This window comes from Pseudocercospora fijiensis (assembly GCF_000340215.1).
Source record: "Pseudocercospora fijiensis CIRAD86 unplaced genomic scaffold MYCFIscaffold_1, whole genome shotgun sequence".
Lineage (NCBI taxonomy): Eukaryota > Fungi > Ascomycota > Dothideomycetes > Mycosphaerellales > Mycosphaerellaceae > Pseudocercospora > Pseudocercospora fijiensis.
Genome location: NW_006921532.1, coordinates 2,296,011 through 2,319,190, shown reverse-complemented (window position 1 = coordinate 2,319,190; position 23,180 = coordinate 2,296,011). Strand labels below are relative to the sequence as shown.

At 53.2% G+C, this 23,180-nt stretch overlaps 11 protein-coding genes across 11 annotated transcripts; 4 read left to right on the top strand and 7 right to left on the bottom strand.

Moving 5' to 3' along the window:
• Positions 1–247: 247 nt before the first annotated feature.
• On the bottom strand, positions 248–1,466 carry MYCFIDRAFT_209566 (uncharacterized protein). The gene has a single exon (XM_007922819.1). It carries the CDS (start codon positions 1,272–1,274, stop codon positions 279–281), a length of 996 nt encoding a protein of 331 aa, XP_007921010.1. The 5' UTR covers positions 1,275–1,466; the 3' UTR covers positions 248–278.
• An 873-nt stretch (positions 1,467–2,339) lies between these two features.
• On the top strand, positions 2,340–3,722 carry MYCFIDRAFT_209565 (uncharacterized protein). The gene has a single exon (XM_007922818.1). It carries the CDS (start codon positions 2,509–2,511, stop codon positions 3,643–3,645), a length of 1,137 nt encoding a protein of 378 aa, XP_007921009.1. The 5' UTR covers positions 2,340–2,508; the 3' UTR covers positions 3,646–3,722.
• Positions 3,723–3,732: 10 nt separating this feature from the next.
• Positions 3,733–4,788, bottom strand: MYCFIDRAFT_27819 (uncharacterized protein; the record flags this gene model as incomplete). Its single annotated transcript, XM_007921645.1, has 1 exon — positions 3,733–4,788. The coding sequence occupies one exon, from the start codon at positions 4,786–4,788 to the stop codon at positions 3,733–3,735; it is 1,056 nt and encodes a 351-aa protein (XP_007919836.1).
• A 1,581-nt stretch (positions 4,789–6,369) lies between these two features.
• Positions 6,370–7,975, top strand: MYCFIDRAFT_148274 (uncharacterized protein; the record flags this gene model as incomplete). Its single annotated transcript, XM_007922817.1, has 5 exons — positions 6,370–6,385; positions 6,435–6,473; positions 6,527–6,568; positions 6,622–6,672; positions 6,794–7,975. A coding segment is annotated over exon 5 (954 nt), but the record flags the coding sequence as incomplete, so codon positions are not given.
• A 1,578-nt stretch (positions 7,976–9,553) lies between these two features.
• On the bottom strand, positions 9,554–10,102 carry MYCFIDRAFT_75483 (uncharacterized protein; the record flags this gene model as incomplete). Its single annotated transcript, XM_007922185.1, has 1 exon — positions 9,554–10,102. The coding sequence occupies one exon, from the start codon at positions 10,100–10,102 to the stop codon at positions 9,554–9,556; it is 549 nt and encodes a 182-aa protein (XP_007920376.1).
• An 867-nt stretch (positions 10,103–10,969) lies between these two features.
• On the bottom strand, positions 10,970–11,323 carry MYCFIDRAFT_192012 (uncharacterized protein; the record flags this gene model as incomplete). Its single annotated transcript, XM_007922816.1, has 1 exon — positions 10,970–11,323. The coding sequence occupies one exon, from the start codon at positions 11,321–11,323 to the stop codon at positions 10,970–10,972; it is 354 nt and encodes a 117-aa protein (XP_007921007.1).
• A 1,191-nt stretch (positions 11,324–12,514) lies between these two features.
• MYCFIDRAFT_28434 (uncharacterized protein) lies at positions 12,515–14,555 on the top strand (the record flags this gene model as incomplete). The annotated part of the gene is made up of 4 exons (XM_007921677.1): positions 12,515–12,943; positions 13,025–13,215; positions 13,339–13,900; positions 13,953–14,555. Coding segments are annotated over 4 exons (1,785 nt in total), but the record flags the coding sequence as incomplete, so codon positions are not given.
• A 1,296-nt stretch (positions 14,556–15,851) lies between these two features.
• Positions 15,852–16,577, top strand: MYCFIDRAFT_126125 (uncharacterized protein; the record flags this gene model as incomplete). The annotated part of the gene is made up of 4 exons (XM_007922815.1): positions 15,852–15,973; positions 16,126–16,162; positions 16,187–16,294; positions 16,395–16,577. 4 exons carry the CDS (start codon positions 15,852–15,854, stop codon positions 16,575–16,577), a joined length of 450 nt encoding a protein of 149 aa, XP_007921006.1.
• Positions 16,578–16,663: 86 nt separating this feature from the next.
• Positions 16,664–17,698, bottom strand: MYCFIDRAFT_148273 (uncharacterized protein; the record flags this gene model as incomplete). The annotated part of the gene is made up of 1 exon (XM_007922814.1): positions 16,664–17,698. Exon 1 carries the CDS (start codon positions 17,435–17,437, stop codon positions 16,664–16,666), a length of 774 nt encoding a protein of 257 aa, XP_007921005.1. The 5' UTR covers positions 17,438–17,698.
• Positions 17,699–17,892: 194 nt separating this feature from the next.
• MYCFIDRAFT_209564 (uncharacterized protein) lies at positions 17,893–18,739 on the bottom strand. The gene has a single exon (XM_007922813.1). It carries the CDS (start codon positions 18,466–18,468, stop codon positions 18,205–18,207), a length of 264 nt encoding a protein of 87 aa, XP_007921004.1. The 5' UTR covers positions 18,469–18,739; the 3' UTR covers positions 17,893–18,204.
• Positions 18,731–21,403, bottom strand: MYCFIDRAFT_85763 (uncharacterized protein; the record flags this gene model as incomplete). The annotated part of the gene is made up of 5 exons (XM_007922426.1): positions 18,731–20,450; positions 20,501–20,933; positions 20,989–21,029; positions 21,093–21,213; positions 21,367–21,403. 5 exons carry the CDS (start codon positions 21,401–21,403, stop codon positions 18,731–18,733), a joined length of 2,352 nt encoding a protein of 783 aa, XP_007920617.1.
• Between the last annotated feature and the right edge of the window lie 1,777 nt (positions 21,404–23,180).

The window sequence follows — 23,180 nt, the reverse complement described above, 5'->3', positions numbered from 1 at the left end:
TTAGAGCATAGATTTTTGCAGTCGGCGAGTTCTAGATCCATTGAAATGAAGAAAGATAATGGAGTAGCCATTGCGATTAAAGATGGATGAGGATGTCGTGAAAGCCCACGTACGTGTGTCCACAAATTCAGCTTTCCGTAATGGCCCGTGCTCACTTATTGGAAGTACTGCAAGGCAATGACGACTCGCAATAATTTCACTTCAAGACGACGGGAACTGGACATGGAAAACGAGGGAGTTGCACACAAATACCAAAAGATGTTGTATTTCTCTACAAACTAGTACAACTTGTCGAGTTTACTCAAAAATTTGCCTACTTTCTTTTCTGCCTTGCCGACACTGTTCTGCAGCGGGCTTGGTTTCTGCATGCCATCCTGACAAGTCTGGGCCCTCTTCAATTTGCCATGAGAACCGTGCTCAGATTCTGTGGGACGATAGACTTGATTGTGAATATCGCCAGTGTATGCACCATGCTGGTTCATCTCATTTGAGTTCACCGCACCAGCAGTGGTATACGAGTAATTGCTATAGCCTCCCACAGGGGCGTGCTGCTGCGGCTGGTATGGCTGAGCTGGAGGCGGCGGTGGCATGCCAGGTGAGTTCAATGGAGTGTGACCTGCATAGGCCGGGGGCGCCGAAGGCGTAGGAGGAAGCTGGCCTTGCTGGGACTGATGATTTTCATACTGTGATTGAGGATTGTAGCTTGCGAATTGGGTTGGACCAGGTCCATAGGACGATTGTCGATTGAAAGACGACTGATTCGGTGGGGGAGATTTCGGGCCAATTGTGCTGGCTGCCATCGGTCCAAAGGAAGGTGTCGATGTTCCAGCAGGCGGTGATTGAGCTGGAGGTGGAGGTATGCTGCCAGAGTGGTATCGCTGCTGTGATTGAAGTCCTTGAGGAGGGCCCGGTACTGCCTGCTGCGGAGGTCCAGAAAAGTATGCCTGCTGTGGAGTGGTCTGAACTGAGTTCTGGTAGACTCCAGCAGCTGAAGCATACTGTATCTGCTGTGGTGCATTGCCGTATGACTGTGTTGCTTTCAAGCCAGTGCCAGTACCGCCATCGGGCGGTGGAGGCGTCTTCTCGCGATACTGTACTGGTTCTGGTGCAGAAGGTGCGGCAGGATTATAGGCCGCCACAGGCCTGGGTGAAGCAGCCTCAGATTGGGGAGTAGGTGGTCCGGGAAACGATTGTGCAGATACTGCACTCATGGTCCGAGGAGGAAAGCTCGTTCCTATGGCAGTATTTTCAAGCTGCTGCACGACCGGGCTCATCGAGTCTCTATGTTCAGAGTGTGGAGTACCAACTCCTGGTGCTCCTTTGATCTCTAACCTCTCTGCCGGCACTGCGCTCTTTACATGTCCAAGGAAAGTGCGGGCATCCTTCTCCGTCCATAGATATACATCCACAGTATGCAGCTTATCCACATAATTCTGCTCACTCTTGGCATCGTAGTTAGGTAAATGCCATGTTGTCTGGTCATGGACTGCGTTCGAATCGATTGTGAGAGTGACCAGATTTGGCTGTGAGTGGTTGTATCGCACACTGGCAGCATTCAGGTAGCCATAGAAGGCGTCTTGATGCGGTGTGCCCGCAGAGTTCGCAACCTCGAGCTTGGCCTGGTAGGAATTGGGGTTGTAGAAGAGGTAGACATAGCTGCGCTTGTCGAAGCGGTGGTGAGAGGGACGATACGCTGGATCACTGAAGTAGTAGTGTATGTCGGCGAAGCTCGAGCAAGGTCAGTAGCTGGTCTGTTGAATGCCTGCGCATCTCGCATCGGTAGATGGATCTCTGGTGCCGGAGATGTTCTCATGATGACAAGGTGATATCTTACAGAGTGGTGAGCAATTGCTCCTCAGGACCCGCAGGCATCTTGACCCTCCGAGTCCTATACTCTCAGCGGCAGCCTCTCTCGGGTATACAGTATATCGACGACGGCGATGTAGGCTCTGGTAGCCTCTATTATAGCCTCTAGGTACTCAGTCGAGATGGTGTGGAAGGTGTAGACAAAGAATAGCAGGGCCAATGTCTTGCCGAGGAGTTCTGCCAAAAGTGCAGAGAGCATGTATGACTGTCGCCCATGTTTGAGGCTACGTGTGGCTACTGTGCTTGCTTCAGCTGTCTCCAGCATGTGCATGTGCCTGTGAGATGGATGGCGGCTAGAAGGCCAATAATCATGGAGTGAGAGGTTCACGTGAGAGGCGCGTAGCAGTGTCTGGTAAGATTTGCCGACAGAGTCCATCCGAAAGCATCTCCAGCCGACCGCAAAGACTCCCGCCATAGATAGAACTATCGAAGACGAGCCTGGGAGTGTGTACAGTCGCGCAGCGAGTTGCCATCAATGACGAACGCTGAGCAGCACAGCAGAACGAATACGTATCAGGATCAATCTCAGCTTCAGCATTCATTGGACCTCCCGATCACCAGACGGCGCGACCTAAATCTCCGCAGCGAGAGTGACGACGACAAGAACGGCCCTTGTGGCCATAGATCTTCTTTTCGCCTGCCATGTCTCTCGTTAATCTCGCCCACGTCTGCTCGCATCTGCAGAATGCGTCTCTCGCAAGACTAGGCCTTACGTCAATACCGTACACGAAGCTTCATCTATCATTAGCATTACTTCTGCAAAAGCAAGGTTTCCTCTCACAGGTCAAACTTGGCGGTCCATCACCTCCTGCTTCTGTCTTTGGACAAGGTCCACGCGATAACCGCTCCCTGACAAACTACCCCCATGGCGCTGCCGGGCGAAATCGATTTTCATCAGAAGCAGCATTGGCATTGGTCGTGCGAAAAGAGTACACGCCAGCACAGCTCAAGGCAAAAGGATTTGGAGACGAAGCTATACAATTCGCAGAGGAACACGGCAGGAGAACAATTGAAGACTTAGAGAAGGCTGGATTCGCACAGCAAGTAGTGCGTCTCATCAATGAGCTGAGAGCACAGTTCAATGCATCGGCAGAAGAACAAGAAGACCAGTATCGGCAACGAAGAGAAGAACTATATGCGCAGGACGAAAACGGCTCAGCACAAGCAGCGATCACAGATCTTGAAACAAGTGTAGGAAAGACACGAGGGGAGCGCTATGCGACGTGGGAAAAGAAATTCATTAAATCCCTTTCGGCAAAACGCGCAGCGATTTACAACACCTACAAATCCCTTTCGAGGCAAGAGCTTCAGACCACAAAATTCGAGCCCGACTTCATCCGCTACGTCGCTGGCCATGCAAATTTAATCACCGAACGAGAGCTCCGCCTTAATGGTATCACGGTTCAGGCGATGGGTCTGCCCGTCACAAATCAAAGCATAACGCTCCCCGTAGTAGCATATCAGGATCCTGCACACATGGAAACCGAAGGAATCGTGACCAGAGAGAATCGTGCGAGTCGAAGATTATGGTTAGGATTGAAGTACTACGAGAGCAGTCCTGTCTTGAGCAAAGCGAGGATGATTTCGAAGCCTACCAAGAGGATATGGCTTAACAGCCGAGATCTAGGAAAGGTGGTGAGAGGAGGTCAGGCCGGCGAGGTCAAAGCTTTGACGAGAGTGGGCGAAATCATGGCCGTCAGCACAGACAAGGGAATCATGGAAGCTAGAGAGTGTGTGGAGAGGAAAATTGGTGGAATGCCGCTTTGTAGAGTCTGGTAGAAGTGAGGAGGTGTAAGATAGGCCAGTAATCATCTCCGCGTGGCGAAAATGGACAGTGCTCACGCGAAGAGAGATGCAAAGGAGTTCCTATATGCCTGCTTCGGCCTTGCAACGCTGACAGACGCACACAAAGTCCCAGACATCGCGTAGCCGACGCAGTCTTTCGAGCACGTCCATGTCCCTCTCGTCGCCGCCCAGATACGTGATACAGCACTCTTCGCCAGCACTAATGTCTCTTAGCGCGTGGAATTCCCAACTCCTGCCTCTACGATGTTTTGCAATATTTGGATCACAAGAATGGTTGAAGTAGCTTGCACATGGATAGAGGCCATAGCCCATATATTCTTCGCTGTCTTCTCCACCTCCTCGGATACCAAACGCGTTGTGGTTATCAGCCTGGACCAGAGCCAAGCAGAGTTCTGCACCCAAAGCGGGAAGAATGGTTTCTGGGAGGATGGAGGTCAACTGTAGAAATGCCCTGCAACTGCTATCAAGATCCTGCTTGGTTTTGTACGGCGTATGGTCCATCGCCAGACTCAGAACTTCTTGACGCCATTTCGCGGGACGCTGATGGAAAAGCAGCGCGCCTTCGAGCAGGTAGGCAAGCAGATCGGAGTCCATGGGTTGGGCCAAATCCTGCCGCAAAGCTTGCAATTGTTTCCGTTCTGGCTTCGAGACGGGTGCTCCAGTACGACCACGAAGCAAGAGCTTTGCGCGTTCGGAAGCGGTTGCCCACGACGCAGCGATCTCTTCTTCCGTCGGTCTCACAGCATCAGACATGATTTCATCATCGTCACCACGCCTCTTCGTGTTTCGATGCCCGAATGCTGTCACGATGCTCCACGCTTCGATGCCAAGATCGCCCTGCTCCTCTTTCCATCTCCCTTGACAGTCGGAGGAGCAAAACCATTTTCCAAGCTCATGCTCACGCACGGGCAGCGTCCGGCCTCGATCCCATTGGAAACAGTATGCGCACGTCTCCTTGCGATACTCCTTGAAGATGATATGAGCGGCGGCAGGCCCACTTTCAAGCACGGGAGTTCCAGCAGGAATGTCACGAATTGCGATCACACCTCGTCCCGCATTCGGAATGGCCCGAATCTCGAACAAGCCAGAGCTGGGCGAACACATTCTCAACAACATCACTGTTCGGCCAGAGACGCGCTGGTGCAGGGAAGAGACGCGCCGCACGGACCCCTTCTTCACCACGTCGCTTCTCGGCAATGCTGCTGATCCTGCAGCACACAACACCTCCTCGATTCCCGCACGATGGACTCGCCGTGCGCAGAGAAGAGAAAAGTGAAGGCACATGCCGCCGCCACAACACCATTTGTGGATGGTCGGGCACCGGAATGTGGAAGTGAAGGCTTTCAGCACGTACATACACGCATTGCCCATCGAATGGAGGATGCAGCAGAAATGTGCCGCCTGCTCCAATACGCGTCGAGCAGTACTCGGGCAACGCCGTGGGCAGTTCTAGGCGCTGAACCTGGAATGGTTCTTGTAAGATGACAGGAATGTGGGTCGTGTTGTTGCCGTGTTGATACCTCCCAGCTACAGGTACAGTACAATGTCCTCAACATCGGCCGCATCATGCTGCAGTATCTCCCTCCATCAACTTCCTTGACTCTCGCTTTACCATCTTGAGCATACGACGTTCTTTTCAGAGATCGCCCATTTCCTCGTGATATGGTGCGAATCTCTTCACGCCTCTGCGGAGGCGTGGGCTTGCTGCTTACTCTCGCTGCGACAGTACAAGCCCAGGTGTCGCAGAATCAACAGCTTCTCCCCTCTGCAACGCAATCATATGCCTACAACCCGACTTGCACTGCGGGTCTGACTCCTCAGAACCCGGCAGATGCGAACGGAACACTGGTCGATTCGTATGGAGCAAGATGGCAGGTCAATTGTCAACAGCGCAATGTCAAAGCCTACATAGGAGGCACTCCGGGAGGCACCAACGGTGCAGGCATGTCGGCCTGCTTCAGAGGATGTGAGTGGCCTTGACGTTGAATCCTTCGCCATAAACATTTGAAACATTTGCTGACCAGCGTGGCACAGGCGATAAGAGACCGGGATGTGTTGGTTTCTACTATTATGGAACTGTCACTGGTGAGGTTTCTCCCTCAAGCATCGACGTTCAAAGACTGACATTGGCCAAGGTGCCACCGGCGGATCCGGACAATGTTACTTTCAGCTGCAGCCGCTCTCGACATACGTCTATGATGACTCCACGGATTCTGGCAATCGCAAATTCTACGCTGGTGCTCACATGTTATCAGCGTCTCAACAGTTGCCTTGCCCCTATTACAACCAGACCACATATACGGATACTGCTGGAAACCAGTGGGGAGTCAGTCCTCCATTTGCGGCAAACATCACTGAAACTTGCTGATGGCTTTTAGACATACTGCGGTTTCGATGGAGGTGGCACAGGGGTGTCGTCACTCAATGTTGACGACATGACTGGCTGCATGTCAGCGTGCAACAACAATGCAGCCTGCAACCAGTTCACATACGTCTACGGTGGCTCTGAACCTGCGGGCATCACCGGAGGTACTGGCGGCACTTGTTATCTCAAGAGTGGGACATTCACAGGTCAGGGTCTATCCAATACCAATACTGTCAATTTTGCGTATCGCCTCAACGCAGTGACGACGGTCGGATCGCGGGTATGTTTCAAGTGCGCTGCAGAGTGTGGAAACTTGCTGACAGCTCAATCCAGTCGACTACTACTACTGTATGATGTTCATTACAGCTACAATACTCCCTTGACTGACCTAAGCCAGACCACAACATCGTCTGGATTCACCACTACAACAACCACGGTAAACAATGTCCTCAGTCGTATCGATGTCGCAAACTTACTGATTATCGATAGACGACCCCAGGAGGTGCTGTCACAACAACGACAACGACAACAGTATGATGCGCCCATCTGCAGTGGCACATGAATAAAGGGCTGACAATCGTTAGACTCCGGGTGGGGGTGCTTCGACCGCAACATCACCAGCGTCAGCAAGCACAGTATGTCCTGAGCTCTTCATCTACGGTCCACTCGCCCACTGCCCGATACACTAGACTCGCCATTCACTGCACGTCGTCCTGCCCAGTTCTTGGAGAGACTTTGCTAACGCATCTTGAAAAGGGCACTACATCGAGAGGCAGTACAGGTACGTCAGTTTCAGCAACTGCCCCAGCGTTTACAGGAGTATGCACAACAAGCGGCCCGGTCGAGCCTGCAGCGCCAGTCTGTCCAGGTGCCAATAACACACAATTCACCTCGCCCTGCGGCAGTGTCTATACCGTCTATTGTGGGTTCGACAACACTCCAGCAAGTGTTTCCACGACCTCCGCGTCTAGCCTATCAGTATGCATGGCCAATTGTGATGCGTATACCGGATGCAAAGCTGCCAGTCTTCAAGGAACAACATGCTATCTCAAGACTGGATTCAACAGCCTCACCAGCAATAGCGGCCTTCATTCTCTGGTCCGCACGATCCCGCCAAACCCGAACTATGCGGCGCCTTATCCCGCTGGGACAGGGAACGCTTCGACTGGCTGCGGTCAACCATTATGGTCTGGCCTCGTTCCGGACGGCACTGCTCAATCATACACTTTCACGGGCCCTGATGGGCTGACGCGTAGTTACCTCCTTCATATCCCGAAGTACTACGACCCGAACAAAGCTTCCCCTCTCATGTTTGGCTTTCACGGAAATGGCGGCGATGCTGCTGCAATCCAGGCTCAGGTACAATGGGATGACAAGATCTTGAATCCGTATGGCATCGCTGTCTACGTCACTGGCATGGGCAAAGGTTTCATCTCGAACCCGGATTGGGGTCCAACAGGAGCAAACTATCCAAACTTGGACGATGTTGGATTCATGAGGATGTTTGTGCCCTTCCTGACGAGCAGCTTCTGTGTTGACACTGGTCGAATCTTCGCTGCCGGACAAAGCAATGGAGGCGGCCTCGTGCAAGTTTTGGCATGCGACCCCTACATGAGCCAGGTCATCAGTGTCTTCGCTGGAAGCTCGGCCGCCATGTATACAAACAACACCAGTGGCGATCCTCTCACAATCGAGCCCATCAATACTCCAACCCAAGCTCTATGCCTGCCATCGCGTAACAACATCGCTTTAGTTGAAATCCATGGTCTTAACGACGGAGTAATCAACTACAGTGGCGCGCTCTACAGAAGGCGAATCTTGCCTCAAATCCCGCGCTGGGCCACTCGATGGGCAGAGCGTCAGGGCTATAGCGGCACAAACGTGACCACCGTATTGAGCACCGGCACCAATGGTGTGACGAGATATCAATTTGGAAATGCCGACAATCTTGGAATCATCACACAGTACACGCTGAATAATTGCGGACACTGCTTTGCTACCTTGAATGGCAACGGACTCAGCGCAGCGCAGACCTTTATGGACTTCTTCTACGCTCAGACAAGCAACTGGGGCACTGGACCGGGCCCACGAATTTCCTCTAGTAGTAGTCCGTTTGCCCTTTGTCACGCCAGCCAGCATATAGCCCGCCTCCATGCTAACGTCAATCTACAGAGTCAACCCTCACTTTCACTCCTACCCCTTCCCCTCCTTCCATTTCTACCACTATCACCACCAGCACCACTACAACCCGCACAACAACTTCAAGCACTACTACAACTACAACGAGTACCACACGCACGACTACAACCAGCACGACAAGTACCACCTCGAGTACCGCAGCTTCTTCTCCAACTGCTTGCTCGTATGATGGTCAGATCCGCACAGACGCAAATGGCATCTCTTATCAGGTCGCCTGCGGTCGAGATACGGATGGGGCTGTTATTTCACAGAATGCTACGAGCAACTCGCCGAATTCATTCGAAGAATGCTACACCCAATGTGATGCCCTTCCGGGATGTTGCCTTCACCTCATCGAGCAAATGGAGCTGTCTATGGCAACGGCAATGGCTGGTGCTATTTCAAAACCCCCGCCTCATCCGGAGGCACCGTTCAATTCTCTGGCGATGGCGATGTTTCATATCTTGTTTCTGCCATCAGAGCTCTAGTCGATACGCCACCTCCGAGTGTCAGCACCACTCGAACCACAACTCGAACCACCACTACTACAAGTACAACTACTACAAGTACGACACGAACCACTACATCTACTACTACGACATCTACTACTAGTACGACATCTACTACTACTACTACATCTACTACGACATCTACTACATCTACTCCGAGCAGTACTTCGAGCATGGGTAGCTCTTCTCCGACGTCCAGTAGCACATCATCGAGTGGTTCATCGACGAGCACGGGCAGCTCATCATCATCATTTTCGACATCTACCGGACTCACTTCTAGTCCTTCGTCAACTTCATCGAGCTCTACATCGAGCAGCATCACAAGTACTAACAGTGTGAATACAGGCGTATCTACATCAGCATCTTCAACATCTTCAATTTCTACTTCGAGCAGCACAGGCTCATCAACTCCAAGCAGTACCGGAGCTAGTTCAAGTGCAGGCTCATCCACCGAGAGCAGCAGCACGGGTTCGTCTTCAATGATGTCTTCTCCAACGCCGTCAGCATCCCCAGCCATGTCAGTCTTCTCTGCCGACTGTCCTGCGAACAACATGTCCACTGTTGTCGACACATGCGGCGTCCAGTACATTCTCGGCTGTGGGCTCGATACAGCAGTGGGAGGCGAGAACTTCGGTGGAAGGACTTGGAAAGACTGCTTCCAGTTGTGCTCTTCTGGCGCCGTCAGACCAAGCGTCAATGGCACGTGTATCTCTTTCGTATTTGCCGGCACCTGCTACTTGAAATTCGTCGGTGGCGGCTCAACGCCCTGGACGAATGATTACTTCCGGGGCCAGAGGTCGGACTTGGTTGCAGCTATCATGGTGAATTACTACAATGAAGCAAACACCACGCCGTTGCCCGCATCGACTTCGCGATTCTGCTCTGCAACGCCATCACCATTCTCTACTACGGTCACCAGCACAACGCGAACGACGACTACGACTACGACTACGAGTGCAACTAGCAGCCCATCTACCACGTCGACTATGAGCTCTTCAGCAAGCTCCGCTTCTTCATCTGCTTCGTCTGGAAGCTCAAGCGCTAGCTCTTCAGCAAGCTCCGCTTCTTCATCTGCTTCGTCTGGAAGCTCGAGCGCCAGCTCTTCAGCAAGCTCCGCTTCTTCATCTACTTCGTCTGGAAGCTCAAGCGCCAGCTCTTCAGCAAGCTCCGCTTCTTCATCTGCTTCATCTGAGAGCTCAAGCGCCAGCTCTTCAGCAAGCTCCGCTTCTTCATCTTCTTCATCTGAAAGCTTAAGCGTCAGCTCTGCCATTAGCTCTGCCTCGAGCGTGTCATCCTCGATCGCATCAAGCACCAGCTCGGTCTCTAGCTCGGTATCTTCCGTAAGCAGCGCAGGTGTCACAACTCCTCCAAGTAGCATCACTTCTGAGGGCGCCACTCCAACAACAGCTACGACACCGACGTATGTCTACACTCCTCCGCCGCCATGTCCAACAGGAACGGCTGAGGAAGTCTGTGATGGAGGAGCACCACAGGCCAGCAACACCACTTGTGCGACTGACGACGGCACTGCTTTCAATGTTACTTGCGGTGTCAGGTTCACCGGAGAGGAGATCAGTGATGATGATGCTGTCTTGCCAACCCCATGGAACACCCAGCCTTTCGTTCCGCCAAGCTCGACCCCTGCTCCCGGACGCCGTGTCAAGGAACGAGAAGTGTTCGATCGATCGATCAACTTCCTTGAGCTTGTGCAAAAGGTGCCTGGCATTTGGAAGCGAGTGCTTCTACCAGACGTTGACACGTGCACGCAAGCCTGCGCAAACACTCCGGGCTGCGTTGGCAGCAATTATCAAAACTATAACTGCACGCTGCTGAGCTCCATCAACGGAACGGAACCGGCCCCTGGTGCTGTCGCCGTCGAACAGGTGCCGTATCCAGAGCCTCCTCCAGACTACGTTCCTCCGGTCACCACAAGCTCTTCCAGCATTTCTTCCGAACCAGCAGTGGCTACTTCATCGTCGCTGTCTGACCTCAGCTCTTCAGCTTCCAGCACAAGTAGCGTGGCATCAAGCTCAGAATCGAGTGTCTCGTCGGCAGAATCGAGCATATCTTCGTCACTCTCGTCGGCGGAAAGCTCTGAAGCTTCTTTGACTGGTAGTGAGACATCTGCATCACCCAGCACCTCCGTTGGGGAGACTTCATCGACACCGCTTACCGATGACATCTCTATCACTGTCACGCCATTTCCGTCCACTTCGACACCAATTTTTAGCAGTTCCACAGGATCTCAGACCGCTGGTTCTTCGAGTGACGTAGTGACCAGCATGGCATCGACATCGCTTGCAGGAAACATCTCGATTACCGTGACGCCGCTGCCATCAACGAGTGATGCGCTCACTAGTGCAGCAACAAGCGTGCCAGAATCCTCCATCCCAGAAGATAGCTCCAGCAGTCCGAGTGGTGACTCTGTTCCTTCAATGACAAGTGGAACCATGACTGCTCCTTGGAATGTTACTTCCGGATCGAGCACTCCGACTGTCTCTCCGCCAGTCTCAAGCGGTAATGGATCGGTGTCTGCTCCATCTTCTGAAGTCGCAACCAGCTCGCCTTTGATTTCAGGCTCCAGCAGCAGTGTCGACATACCTCCTGGCTCATCCACTCCCTCTGGCTCTATGAGTATGTCTGTCAGCCCGCCCGTATCTTCAGGATCGGCATCGGCCAGCGGCTCAGCAAGTGATGTCCCAACATCGGGCGTTACTTCTGCACCAGGCTCGGGCTCTGTCGTGCCAACTGGCAGCACCAGTGGTATTGTAACAGGCGCCAGCTCTTCGACTTCTCCATCAGCAACAGTGTCGATCTGTCCAGCATACGACAACGGAGGCTACGACGCTCCGTCTGGGGGATATTATGAGGTCCAGTGTGACACAAGCTACTCTGGGACTGGATTGAACACAACCTCTCTCAAAGCTCGTCAAGCATCGGGCAACACTGCTGCCGAAAGCTGTCTCGCGCAGTGTGATGTATATGCCAGCTGCGTGGCTGTCAATGTCGGCCCATCGAGCTGTGCGCTCTTCAGCTCCATCAGTGGTACTTCAGATTCGCCTGGCACCATCGCCTTCCTCAAGGCCGAGCGGCCCGCCAACACTGGTGTCGTGACAGTGACTGTCTGCCGCGCAAGCGGGGTCAGGACAAGCACAGTCTTCAGCACGGCGACTGTTACAACATGTGCCGCTGGAAGAAGCTGCCCTAGTGGGAGTGCGAGAGTGGCAGGTGGAGAGCTTTAGAGTGAATGTGTGATTTGATCAGGTGTGTGTTATGATTCGCGGGGGGAGGAGAGAGGATTGAAATTTGAGGCTCCATTGTAGCGTTACCGTTAGCTTACAAAGCGAGCATGAGGCTTCTTGGCTTTTTTGACTAAGCTTAAGACGGACAGAAGTGAAGGGAGGGGAGGATGTGCCAAGACTACTTCGGTCGAGCGTACGATAGAATACAGTATTGTTGCGTCGGCGACCTGGCGCCTGTCCTGTGCTGTCATGGCATATTGTCAAGCTGGATGCCGTCGACTCGTGCAGTAGCAAAGAATCCTTCGACAGCAGCGTCACAGGAGTCTGCCACAACATGTAAGGATGCAGTAGTCTCGAAGCCGACCTACGCTGCTATTGCAACACATCACCGTGAAGCCGTCATACAATCTCACGTGTACTGTACTGTTGACGCGGCGCAGCTTGTTGACGCGGCCAGTGCATTGCTGTCGTTGCGTAGACCACTGACGTCCCGTAGGATAGGATCTCCCTCAAGAACATCGGAACTGGCGACACAGCGAAGCCAAAGCATGTCCGGCGACGGCGATGGCGACGGCGACGGCGACCATACAGCCACGAACGGCTCCTTCGACAACGACCGCATACCCAGCTCGCACACCACGCAGCAAACGCTCACCAATATCGCGAATGGCGCCCACTTGAAGCAGAAGCGCGCGCGATCGCAACTATCCTGTACACCGTGTCGACAGGGCAAGCTCAGGTGCAATCGTAGCCATGACCCTGCTTGCGACCAATGTTTGAAGCGCGACCGCCAGAGCGCTTGTGTATACGTGCCTCCGCCGGCCAAGCAGAAGCCTACTCAGAACGTAAAAGGGCGAATAAGACAGCTAGAGAATCTCGTGGTGGATCTGATGAACCAGCAGAACCAAAATGGCACCGATGGCAAGAGCGATCAAGAGAACCAGAATGCTAGGCGAGAGTCGTCGAATACTACAAGTGTTGGCCCTTTCGAGCAGCCAACGCCACCCAGCGACAACGATAGCAGCCCTCAGGCTCAGGCACGACCATCGGCATCGGAGGACGTAGATGGAGCGACCAAGCCATTTGGACAGATGAGGATAAGTAAGAACGAGATCAGCTATGTGGGCGAGACCCATTGGCAAGCAATTCTACATGGCATCTCGGAGCTCAAACGAGATCTAGGCGATGAAGCTGAAGAGAACGAAGGAGAGGACGCGGCCGAACACCAACATCCAGCTCCAGCGCATGTGTTCGGAAATGCCTTTGGTAACGTGCCCATCGAAACCCTGACATCGTCAGGTATTGGCAATACAGCACCATACGCTACCACCGGTCTGGGATTCATGTTAGGCGCTTCGGCGACTGTAACGAGGCAGCAGCTCATCGATTCTGTACCCGAGAAGAAAGTGGCCGATCGGCTTTTGAGTCTATGGTTCAATTCGCCTGACCCCTTCAAGCCCATCATTCACGCACCAACCTTCCAAGACGAGTACCGCCGGTTCTGGCGAGATCCCAAAGACACACCGACTATGTGGCTTGGTCTCTTTTACGCCATCCTGTCGCTTGCAGCCTCGTTCGGACTTCGCGACATCGATCCAGCAAGCGAACCTGCTCAGAGGATCCTGAAGCAAGTCAATCAATACCACACACTCTCGGCCTCGGCTGCCGTGCTTGGGGACTTTACGAAGCCTAAGCAATATACTGTCGAATGTCTCATACTGTATGCGGCTGGGCTGCGAAGCAATGACGCTTTCGTCAACGTGTGGCTAATGATTGGTCTTGTGTTGCGATTATGCTTGAGAATGGGGTACCACAGAGATCCAGCAAATTATCCAGGAATTTCTGCATTCGATGGTGAGATGCGGAGGCGTGTATGGGCGATTATTAGCATGATCGATGTGCTCATCTCATTCCAACTGGGCTTGCCGTCTATGGTGAGTCTGAATAACGTAGCAAGCCGATGTGGTAGTACTGACAGTCTCGTAGGTCAAAACCTTGCAATCTGATACACAACCGCCACGAAACCTCCTCGATCGAGATTTCGGTGCCAACACCAAGGCACTTCCGCCGAGTCGGGGAATCGACGAACTCACACCCAGCTCTTATACGAGAGCAAAACTGCATCTCGTAAGAATATTCGCGGATGCATCCGAAATTAGTCATGCAACGACATCGCCCTCCTACGAAACGATAATGGATCTCGACCGACGGCTTGAAGAAGGTAAAGCCATGGTCCCTCCGCTGTTGCAAATGCCCGACATCAGCGAACTCGTCACCGACCCCGCCGAGCAGTTGATGTGCCGCTTCAACCTGGACCTCCTCTACCTCAAGACCAAGATTGTGCTCCACAGACGATACATGGAAAAGCCACTTGCGCAACTCACGCCCCATGAGCAGACCATGGGCATCGGTGTCAGCCGTAAGACTTGCGTCGGTTGTGCTCTTCGGGTGTTGCGCCATCATCACACCATCTACAATGCTACTCAGGCCGGTGGGCAGCTTGAAAGCGTCAAATGGTACATGGGCTCTATCTCAACACATGACTTCTTGCTAGCAGCAATGATTGTGTGTTTGGAGCTTTCGCAACAGATCGGCCCTGGCTCTGCTGTCATCAATCCAAGCGGCCATCTTTGCCCGCAGAGAGCCGCCATGATGGATGCCCTCGAGAAATCGCAAAAGATATGGAGCGAAGCCTCCGGCCGAAAGAGGACGCCCAATCGCTTCGTAGCACAAGATGAGCATGCCAGAGGCGTGCACATGTTCGACGAGACCGAGAAAGCGAGTCGTGCTATGGCAGCCATGTTGAAGAAGGTCAAGGCAAGCTTCCCGGCACAGGCAGAGGCGCTCTCACGCGTCAATCGAGACGAAGGGCAGCGACCTGGTATGGCAGCTCTAGATTCGGGCTACATCAATGACGAAATCGAGGTCGGCATTGCTACTGCTTCAAACACCACTAGCCATGTCCCTACGAGAGTCTTCACACCAGGACCTCCGCAGACTACAGTGCCTTTCGGCGGCATCGTATCTTATCACAATTGGGGTGAGACTGCGCCAGAAGATCTCCAGTACACGGGATTACCCTATACTGGCACGGATGCAACTCCTTCGGCAAATGGCAGCAACGGAACAGGCATGCAATCAACCTCACAATCGAGCTCGAACAATACCTCCCCGCAACAGGGGAATATGGACTTTAGCATGATCGGAGATATGCTGGATATGCCCGGCACTATTGATTGGGAAATGTTCGATCAAGGCGTCACGAAGAATTCTAATGCTTGGGACCAGCAGCGATCAGATATCGATCCCAATAATATGCTAGTACCTGGAAACGTCATGATGAATGGCGGCACCGGGCCTGGAAGTGGTAACGCACATTACCCCGGCGCATGGATTGACTTCAATGCCATGGATATGGAAGGCGCGGATTTTGGTATGAATGGCATATTGAACTACAGTAAGGCTACTCCTTGGCCGAGCGAACTTGGTGGGATCAACAGTAACCCCAGTGCGAATGTGCTACAGGATTGGGAAGCGAGTGGATGATTTCTGTCGTTGGTAGCGCTACTGCTGGAAAGCAAAAATTCACCCCTCTCTGCAAAGATTGAGAATGGGAATGTGTCATCGTGTCAAAAGTGCATGCTTGTCAGCGTGATGCAGCAGCTGGCACGAATCTCAACCGGGTTCCGTTCGTGCTCCAAACAAAAAAAATTATGGATATGAAAGCTCCCCAAAGCTCTCAAGAAACTGAAATCCAAAATGCTCCCTTCACAATTCCGTGGAGAAGTGTGTGATCTACCCAAGACTCTTATCGAAAACATATATACATACACCTTAAAGCCCTGAGCTGTGAAACCCCGTCGGAGAGCGATATTCTAGCAAACCATGTCTCTATCACCACCACCACCATTCACAGCAGAAACGGCGTATGAAAAAGTCAAGAAAGCTCAAGATCGATGGAATACAAAGTCAGCTTTTTTTCATCATCATCTTCATCATCATCTTTTGTCTTCCTCCCTGCTGCTTCTTCTCTGTGCGATCAGGAGACCGCAAAACGTCGCAAAAAGCATATAAAAGAAAATTGCAAGGCAAAGCAAACATCAATGAATGCAGCATGACGAGACAAGAACAAGAGATTCTGATTGCTCGCTTGGGGGAGGCGGCAAGGCATCTGGCGAAACCGAGAGGATTTCTTCGTCGGCCAATGCACAAGATCATAGACTTCTTGGGCAAGAAATCAATGGGGGAAAAGAGAAAGATTATTCGGTTTGAGGAAGGTATTGTTTGCTTTTACGGAGAATCGGATTGCGGTGCAGGTTTTGGTATTAGTATCGAGTACGTTTTTGACCTGGCTGACCTATCTTGCATCTTGATTGCTGGAGATGAGGGAGCTTTCATGCCTGATTTTTCCTTCCCCCCTCCTCCCAGGATGCTCATGATGGCATGAAGTGGAAGCGTTGTTATGGATTGGAGGATTGTACTTTTGCTGAGGATGGACGGATGAGGAAGCGGCAGATGAGTGGGAATGATATTGTGCTTGATGAGTTGGAGAGGTGGGACAAGGATGGAGTGGATGTGAATGAGGTTGATATCAGCGAGGCCCATTGGTAGTGGGTGGTAGTTCCTGAGCCATGTCAGCAATGAGGCATTTGCCTCTGACCCGGTGCATCTTCGCTGTCTATATTCATCCCATTACTTTACTTCTTCCCTTCCCCAGGCTGCTCAGCACTCTCGACGATATCACTCATAAAAGCACCCCCAAGTAAAATCGCCGGCTCCTCTAAACTATGATGCTCATAACTCAACGTCCCCACACCACCCGCCTCCAGAATCAAACTCGGATTATCCGCAATATTCTTACCCACCCACCTCCCAGCAAACGCCCTCAAAATATGCCCATGCGCAACCAGCAACACATCAAAAGGCTCCTTCACAGAACCCTTAGGCTTGCCAATCGCATGTTTATGAAACCTCTCCCGAATCTCTTGAATCAAAACATCTAACCTCTCAGTAATCTGTCGAGGAGATTCTCCGCCAGGACATCCATCTCTCCAAATATCCCAGTGCTCATCGAGTCCAGCTTTCTTACGAACTTGGCGAATTTCTGCCGATGTGATACCTTCATACTCACCATACTCCCATTCGCGAATCGATTCCGTGACTTGGACTTTCGCGTTCGTGGCATGTGCTGTTTCAGCTTTTTCGCCGTGTTCTTGCCATGGCATGGGATCTTTGCAACCCAAGCCGAGAAGCTCAAGAGTTCGTTGCGCACGTTTTCGAGGCGAGACGTAGATGTGAGCGAGGTTTTTGGGTACGATTAAGCGATCGTCGCCGACCAAGGCTTTACCTGTGGCCCGAATTCGTCGTTCGCCGTTGGCTGTGAGTGGAATGTCTGTTGTGCCGGTGTGTCGTCCGTTCAAAGACCATTCGGTTTCGCCATGTCTTATGATGAACACACGAGGTGTTGTCATGGTGGGCGGATATATGTGAGAGTGTGGCAGCGGCCGAGGAAGGGAAAGAAAGACTCAATCAGATGGAGGGCGTGGAAGAAGATGAGGAAATGCCTAATAAGCAGCAGCGGTGGTGACAACATGTTCGTGGGCACGCCGGCGTCACTCGCCGAGTGGCCCGGCGCACATTGAATGCGATAGCCAGCGCCGAACACATGCTGTCTTCGCGAAGGGCTGCTTTCAGCTCAAGCCATCATGCTGCAGCGGAGATTTGTGCTCATGAAGCCCGCCCGCGCTATCGTTGTCGTCGCAGTAACATCTTTAGGAGGCGAGAGAGTACACGGCATTTGATTTGGAGTGGTCTGTGCAGGAGACTCCAACACCAACACCGACAAGCTTGGCAAAGCTCTCAGCCAAGCACTCACGGGGCACACAGCAAGGACGACAGCATACGATGATGTGAAGCAGCCCATAGTCGACCGTGTGAAACTCGTCTCGTATATTTCCGACTATCTCTACCCTCGACACATGCTCACTTTGCACGCACTTTGCATGCACTTCTTATCCGCTGCCCCGTAGCAACAACCTCTCCACCGCAGCTGTTCATTTAGACAATACCAATACACTGCTTGCTGGCGCCTCTTGCACGCGCTTATCCACCCGGCGCGGATGTGCTCATTCCTTCCATCCAACGCAGGTGTGGCCAAAATGCAAGAAGTGTAGGACGACTCCTGTCACGCAGCTGTGCGAGACTTGGGATCATCGGAAGCTGACAAATGAGGAAAGTATCACAAAGAGGATATGTGTAGTCGATGAAGCTGTTTCTTGATGTTCTTGTTGTGCTTGATCTCTCGTTCGCGGGTTGCTTCAATCCCTCCAGAACTGACCGCCTTGTCCAGCTCCCATTGAAAAACGCCGTCAATGCATGTGATTATAGAGGCCATTCCGTCGCCCCATGCTCTCCAGATGCCGTATATGTACGATGAGGTTCGTATGCAGTCAAGGAATTGCCGGCGCGTAGGGATCCGCCCGATCTGTATTACGTCCGTCATGAATGTGAAGACATTCGTCAAATTCGCGGTGAGGACGGTCCGCGAGGAGGTACTGATGAGATAGTATGCGTGTCCGTGTGCGCGCCGCAAGTGGCGCCTAGGAAACGGCCGTCATTAAAGCTTTTGTCGTCTCGGAAGATGCCATGCTGAGGAACACTCTGAAGAATTAAGCGTTGATTTCGTGATCAAACGCTGACGCGCTTCGCAGCAGGAGTTTTGTGCTACTTGCTGAAGCGGGCTGTCCACGTTGAAGGCGCCTGACTTATCGAACACCAATCGCTTGTGCTCGTGGGCCTAGGCTGCTGCTTGAACTATGGGCGGAAGGTTCGGAATCGATGGGTGCTGAGCGGTTGCTATCACCACTCCCCGCGCTGGCGCTCGCAGAACCTGTCAGACTGCGCACTTGATTTGGAGGACCGCTCTTTGGAGGGTAAAGATTGCTCACCCCATTCTGTTGTTCAATTTGATGCGGTGCGACCATGTTGCCATGACCTGGCGGGTGGCGAGGCATGGGTTGCCTCATGCCTGGTGGACTTGGGCGCCCGTTCCTTCCCGGAGGAGGCGGACCATAGCCATTGGGTGGCGAGGGTCGCCCAGGAGGCCGTCCGCCAGGACCTAAGGGATTGCCGGGTGATTGACTGCCACGCCGATTCATTGGATATCCATTCGGTCCATATCCGTTGGGTGCAGGACCTGGTCCAGGTCCATTCAGCTCGTTCAGACGTTCTGCGGTCAGCGAATTTGCTCTTGACTCGTGGCCCATGTTCATTCTGTCTACACTGCCGAAGCGGTCAGAGGAGTAACCCATCAATGGGTTATTCATCAATTCTTCGCGTAACCCTGGCATGTCAGCCATAATGGCAGCCGACGTTCGATGCTTTCCAGGTCCAGCACGTCTCATTGGGTTGCGGCTGTGGCGCATTGGCGCGTTTGGCACTCCGCTAAGCTCTGGGTTGCTGCGTAAATGACCCGCGCTCGGTGCTTTTCGTGTTCTCCTAGATGTAACGCTCATCATGTCGAGGTTGTCCACATCAACACCGGGCGGAGCACCGCTAGCCATTGGATCAAAGAAGTCTTCGCCATCATCATCATCGTCATCAAAGTCGTCTCTGGCGCGAGGAGGCATGCGGCCGCCACCACCTCTGCGCATGTTGTATTCTCTTTCTCGCAGGGCGAGCTCCTTTTGACGCAATGCTAGTTCCCGTTCACGCATAGCGAGATCTCCAGAAGCTGAAGGCGGTAGGACATCGTACGCTCCGTCCTCAGCATTCATGTTGTCGTAAAGCATAAGGTGGCTGAATTCTTCCAAGTCGTTGCCCTCGAACGACGGTCGCCTCGCCATGTGAGGCGGAGGACCTCGTGGTGGACCGTAACCATTTCCGTTCATTCTGGCAGGTGGTGGATATCCACTCATTGAGGGCGGACCTCTTCGCATCGGTGGTGGCGGCCCGCCGGCCGCTGAAAGCGCTCTGCTGCCTGGTCGCATACCATTGGGCATGGGGCGACCGTTCATGGCGTTTGGAGGTGGTCTTCCATTGCCATAGCCGCCATTGGCAGGTGCTGCAACTGGGACTGACGACATCCTTGGAGTGGCCTGTGCGGAGGGTGATGGGGGTCCCACCGGCCTATTCTGGTTGACGATGTTGACGTTGTGCAAAAGAGCGTAGAGAGTCTCGATGCGTGGGACCTGGAGTCCCATCTCCTGCGCTAGTTTTATAGGCGTACCCAGGTAAGTCTCCACTTCCATGGGCCTTCTGGCGGTAAAATCCTGATACATGATACTTTTTATCTCCGATGGCACAATCATCTTTTCCATCGTCTGTTCGCGGAACTCTGGGTGGAAGTCGCAGCCTTGCTTCTTTGCAATGCTGATAAGCTCATCGATAATGCCGATGATTAACGAGCGGGCGCCGGTCTTTTCGAGGAGTTCGGCATGAGATGGAGTTTCGAATAGAACGCTCGCTGGGTGAAAAGCAATGGGTCTGTGAGTGTTAGCAACGAGATTACGGTTAGAATGTGCATAGGTACATACCCAATCATCCGCTCGTATTGCTGTTGCCGGATGTTGGTGGATACTTCGCAGTCCACTTGGCCAGACTTCAAAGTCATCGACAGCGCCTCCGCCATATCTGTTTGGATAGATGCAGGTATTGATGGATTCTTGTTGGCTGCGCCGACCCATAGCTCCGATGATCCCTTGTGCTCAAATTCGCTGGCGCCGAGCTGTATTATAGAGACGCCGGATACAAGCGAGAGGACGACGTTGGTCGGAAAGCGTTGCTCGAGATACGACTCGATGCCCAGGGAGTGGGTAGTGTTTACCAGGATGCACGTATGTTGCGGCGCAACTACGGACTCAATGACCGAGGCCAAATCGTACACATCCGGTAGTGCCTTGACGCAGAGCAGCACATAGTCGAATGAAGCCCTGGAGGCGCCGGCAGCTTCTTCAGGAGATCGCACCACTATTGTCGTGTCAGCGCTGAGGGTTTAAGCTGCAATCACGGGATGCATGCATACCATGTCTAGGCTTGAATCGTTCATTGCCAAACTTGTCTGACCTGTAGCATGTGTCAGAAAGGCAGGCGCCAAATTTGGAAGTCACGAGTTGAGTTGATGCGTACCTAAATGATATGCCGTACTGGTGCACTTGTTCGAAGCCGTTCTTCCATACCAGCGTCACATCGCAGGCCTGCGTGGCCGATAAACGCCACGATAAGAAGGCAGAGACCGCGTTGCCGCCCACTGTGCACACAGTTAGTCGATGAGGCATGACAGCGGGATTCCGCGCGGTGCAACGTGTTATTGCCGTGCAGCTCAAGCTGTTGCCAGAGCAGAGCTTCGGTGTGGCTGGCAAGGCAAGGCAGATTGCGTGCGCTTGGCTTCGTTGAAACGCACCTGAAAGAATGCGCAAGCGCGGTGTGGTTGGAGGCATCGTGTTTCTCTGGCGTCAGGCACACCTCTTGGTGGCCGTATTCTAAAGCTGCTTGATTATGTGTACAGCACTTTGGTCGGATGCTTCGTTGGCGCTGCGATGCAGAAGTCGTTGTGCTGCTGGCCGCGTCACGGCTTTCAAGGTGGAGTTCGTGCGCGAATAGAGTCTCCGGACGGCGCTCCCTAGTGCAGTGCAGACCGGCGGAGGGGAATGCGACGGCGACGGCGGCGTGGACGTGGGCGTGGGCGTGGAAGCGAGCGTGACGGTATGCGAACAATACCAGTGGACGACGGCCGGCGTGGTGATGGGGCGGGAAGGGGGGGTTGGCAGCGAGTGGCCGTGGTGGTGCTGGGGACGGTTCAGTAAGGTGTAGAGGCCAAAGTTCCAAGACAGCGCAGAAAGCGTGAGGGACCAGGAGTGGCTAGCTTCCCTTCCCTTCCCTTCCGCAGCGAATGCTGCGCACAGTGACGCTCGCAAAGCAAGCAGACCAAAGCGCTGGAAGTGCGCGCCTCTGTTTCAACTGCAGCAGCCTCGCGTCGCCTCGCGCCTCCTTCACCGCACGAACGGCAGGCGCAATGGCCAGCACAGCTCACGAATCCCACCGCAGCTCTCCAAGACTCCAATGCGATGCGACGCGACGCGATGCGATGCGATGCGCCTGCACAAGCGTGGAATTTGTGGCGAGCGCGTGGATTTCGTGGACGGTGGTGCCGGCAAGTCGTGGTCCGCGAGAAGGATGAGATGCTAGACAGTGCTCGGTGCTAGCCGGGCACAGGCACAGGCACAGGCACAGGCACACTGGCACAGTAGTCGCTAGTGGAGGCTGGCCGTGGATTGCCCATGCCAATGCCAATGCCAATGCTGTGATCCATCACTCCGCTCTTACACGGGGCTGCTGCTTAGCGAGCCGTATAGAATTGCATATCTACTGCTATCAGTGCTATGGGACACGCTTTCCAATTCCCGAATAGCTTTACGCTGCAAACCGCCTACCGCCGGCGCCCATAATGACATAATCCATTTTTCATTTTGCGTTTTGCATTTTGCCTCCACACAAGCCCTGCTACTGCTTGTCACTACCACTACTACCGCTATATGCATGCATACATGATTCTATTACTGTATTGAGCCCTTCGCCGGATGTCACTGTGCCCGCGTCGTACCATTTGATGACGGCCCGCACAGCACAATCTCCTGCTTCCTCGTCGGCGCAAGCGTACCGACCTCCCCACTGCGCCCTTATCTCTGTTTTAATGAACCACCATCCCAGCTGTAAGACTGTGGCTTTCAACACCCACGAGCCTCCTCTGCTCGCCAACGAGATGAACATCCCCCTTAGCGCCGGAACATGCGGCGTGCAGGATCCCGTTGGCCAGGCGCGTTTCCTAACCAAACCAGCACGCCGAGAGGATCTCTTGGTCATCGACTTTCAAACACCTCCTACACCCATAGCGTGAGCTCTATGTGCTGCGTGTAGCAGGGCACGGCGAAGACATCAAGGCGATGAAACGTCGGTCCAACCGTTGGAGCGCGCCGTGCCACGACCTCCACCACGCCTCTTTTGCCTCTCGCAGAGCTATCCATACTTCCATGTACCTCCTCAATGGAAGGCTGCGTGAAACTTTCATGACTTGGCCATCATGCCTGTTGTACACGCAGCTATCACCTTCACCGACCAGCTCGCACAGTTTAAACTATAGGGCTTCTATCGTTCATCCATCTACAGTATCAATCATGCCGCTCGGCGCTCACCGACAACGCACGTTATGCCAACGTT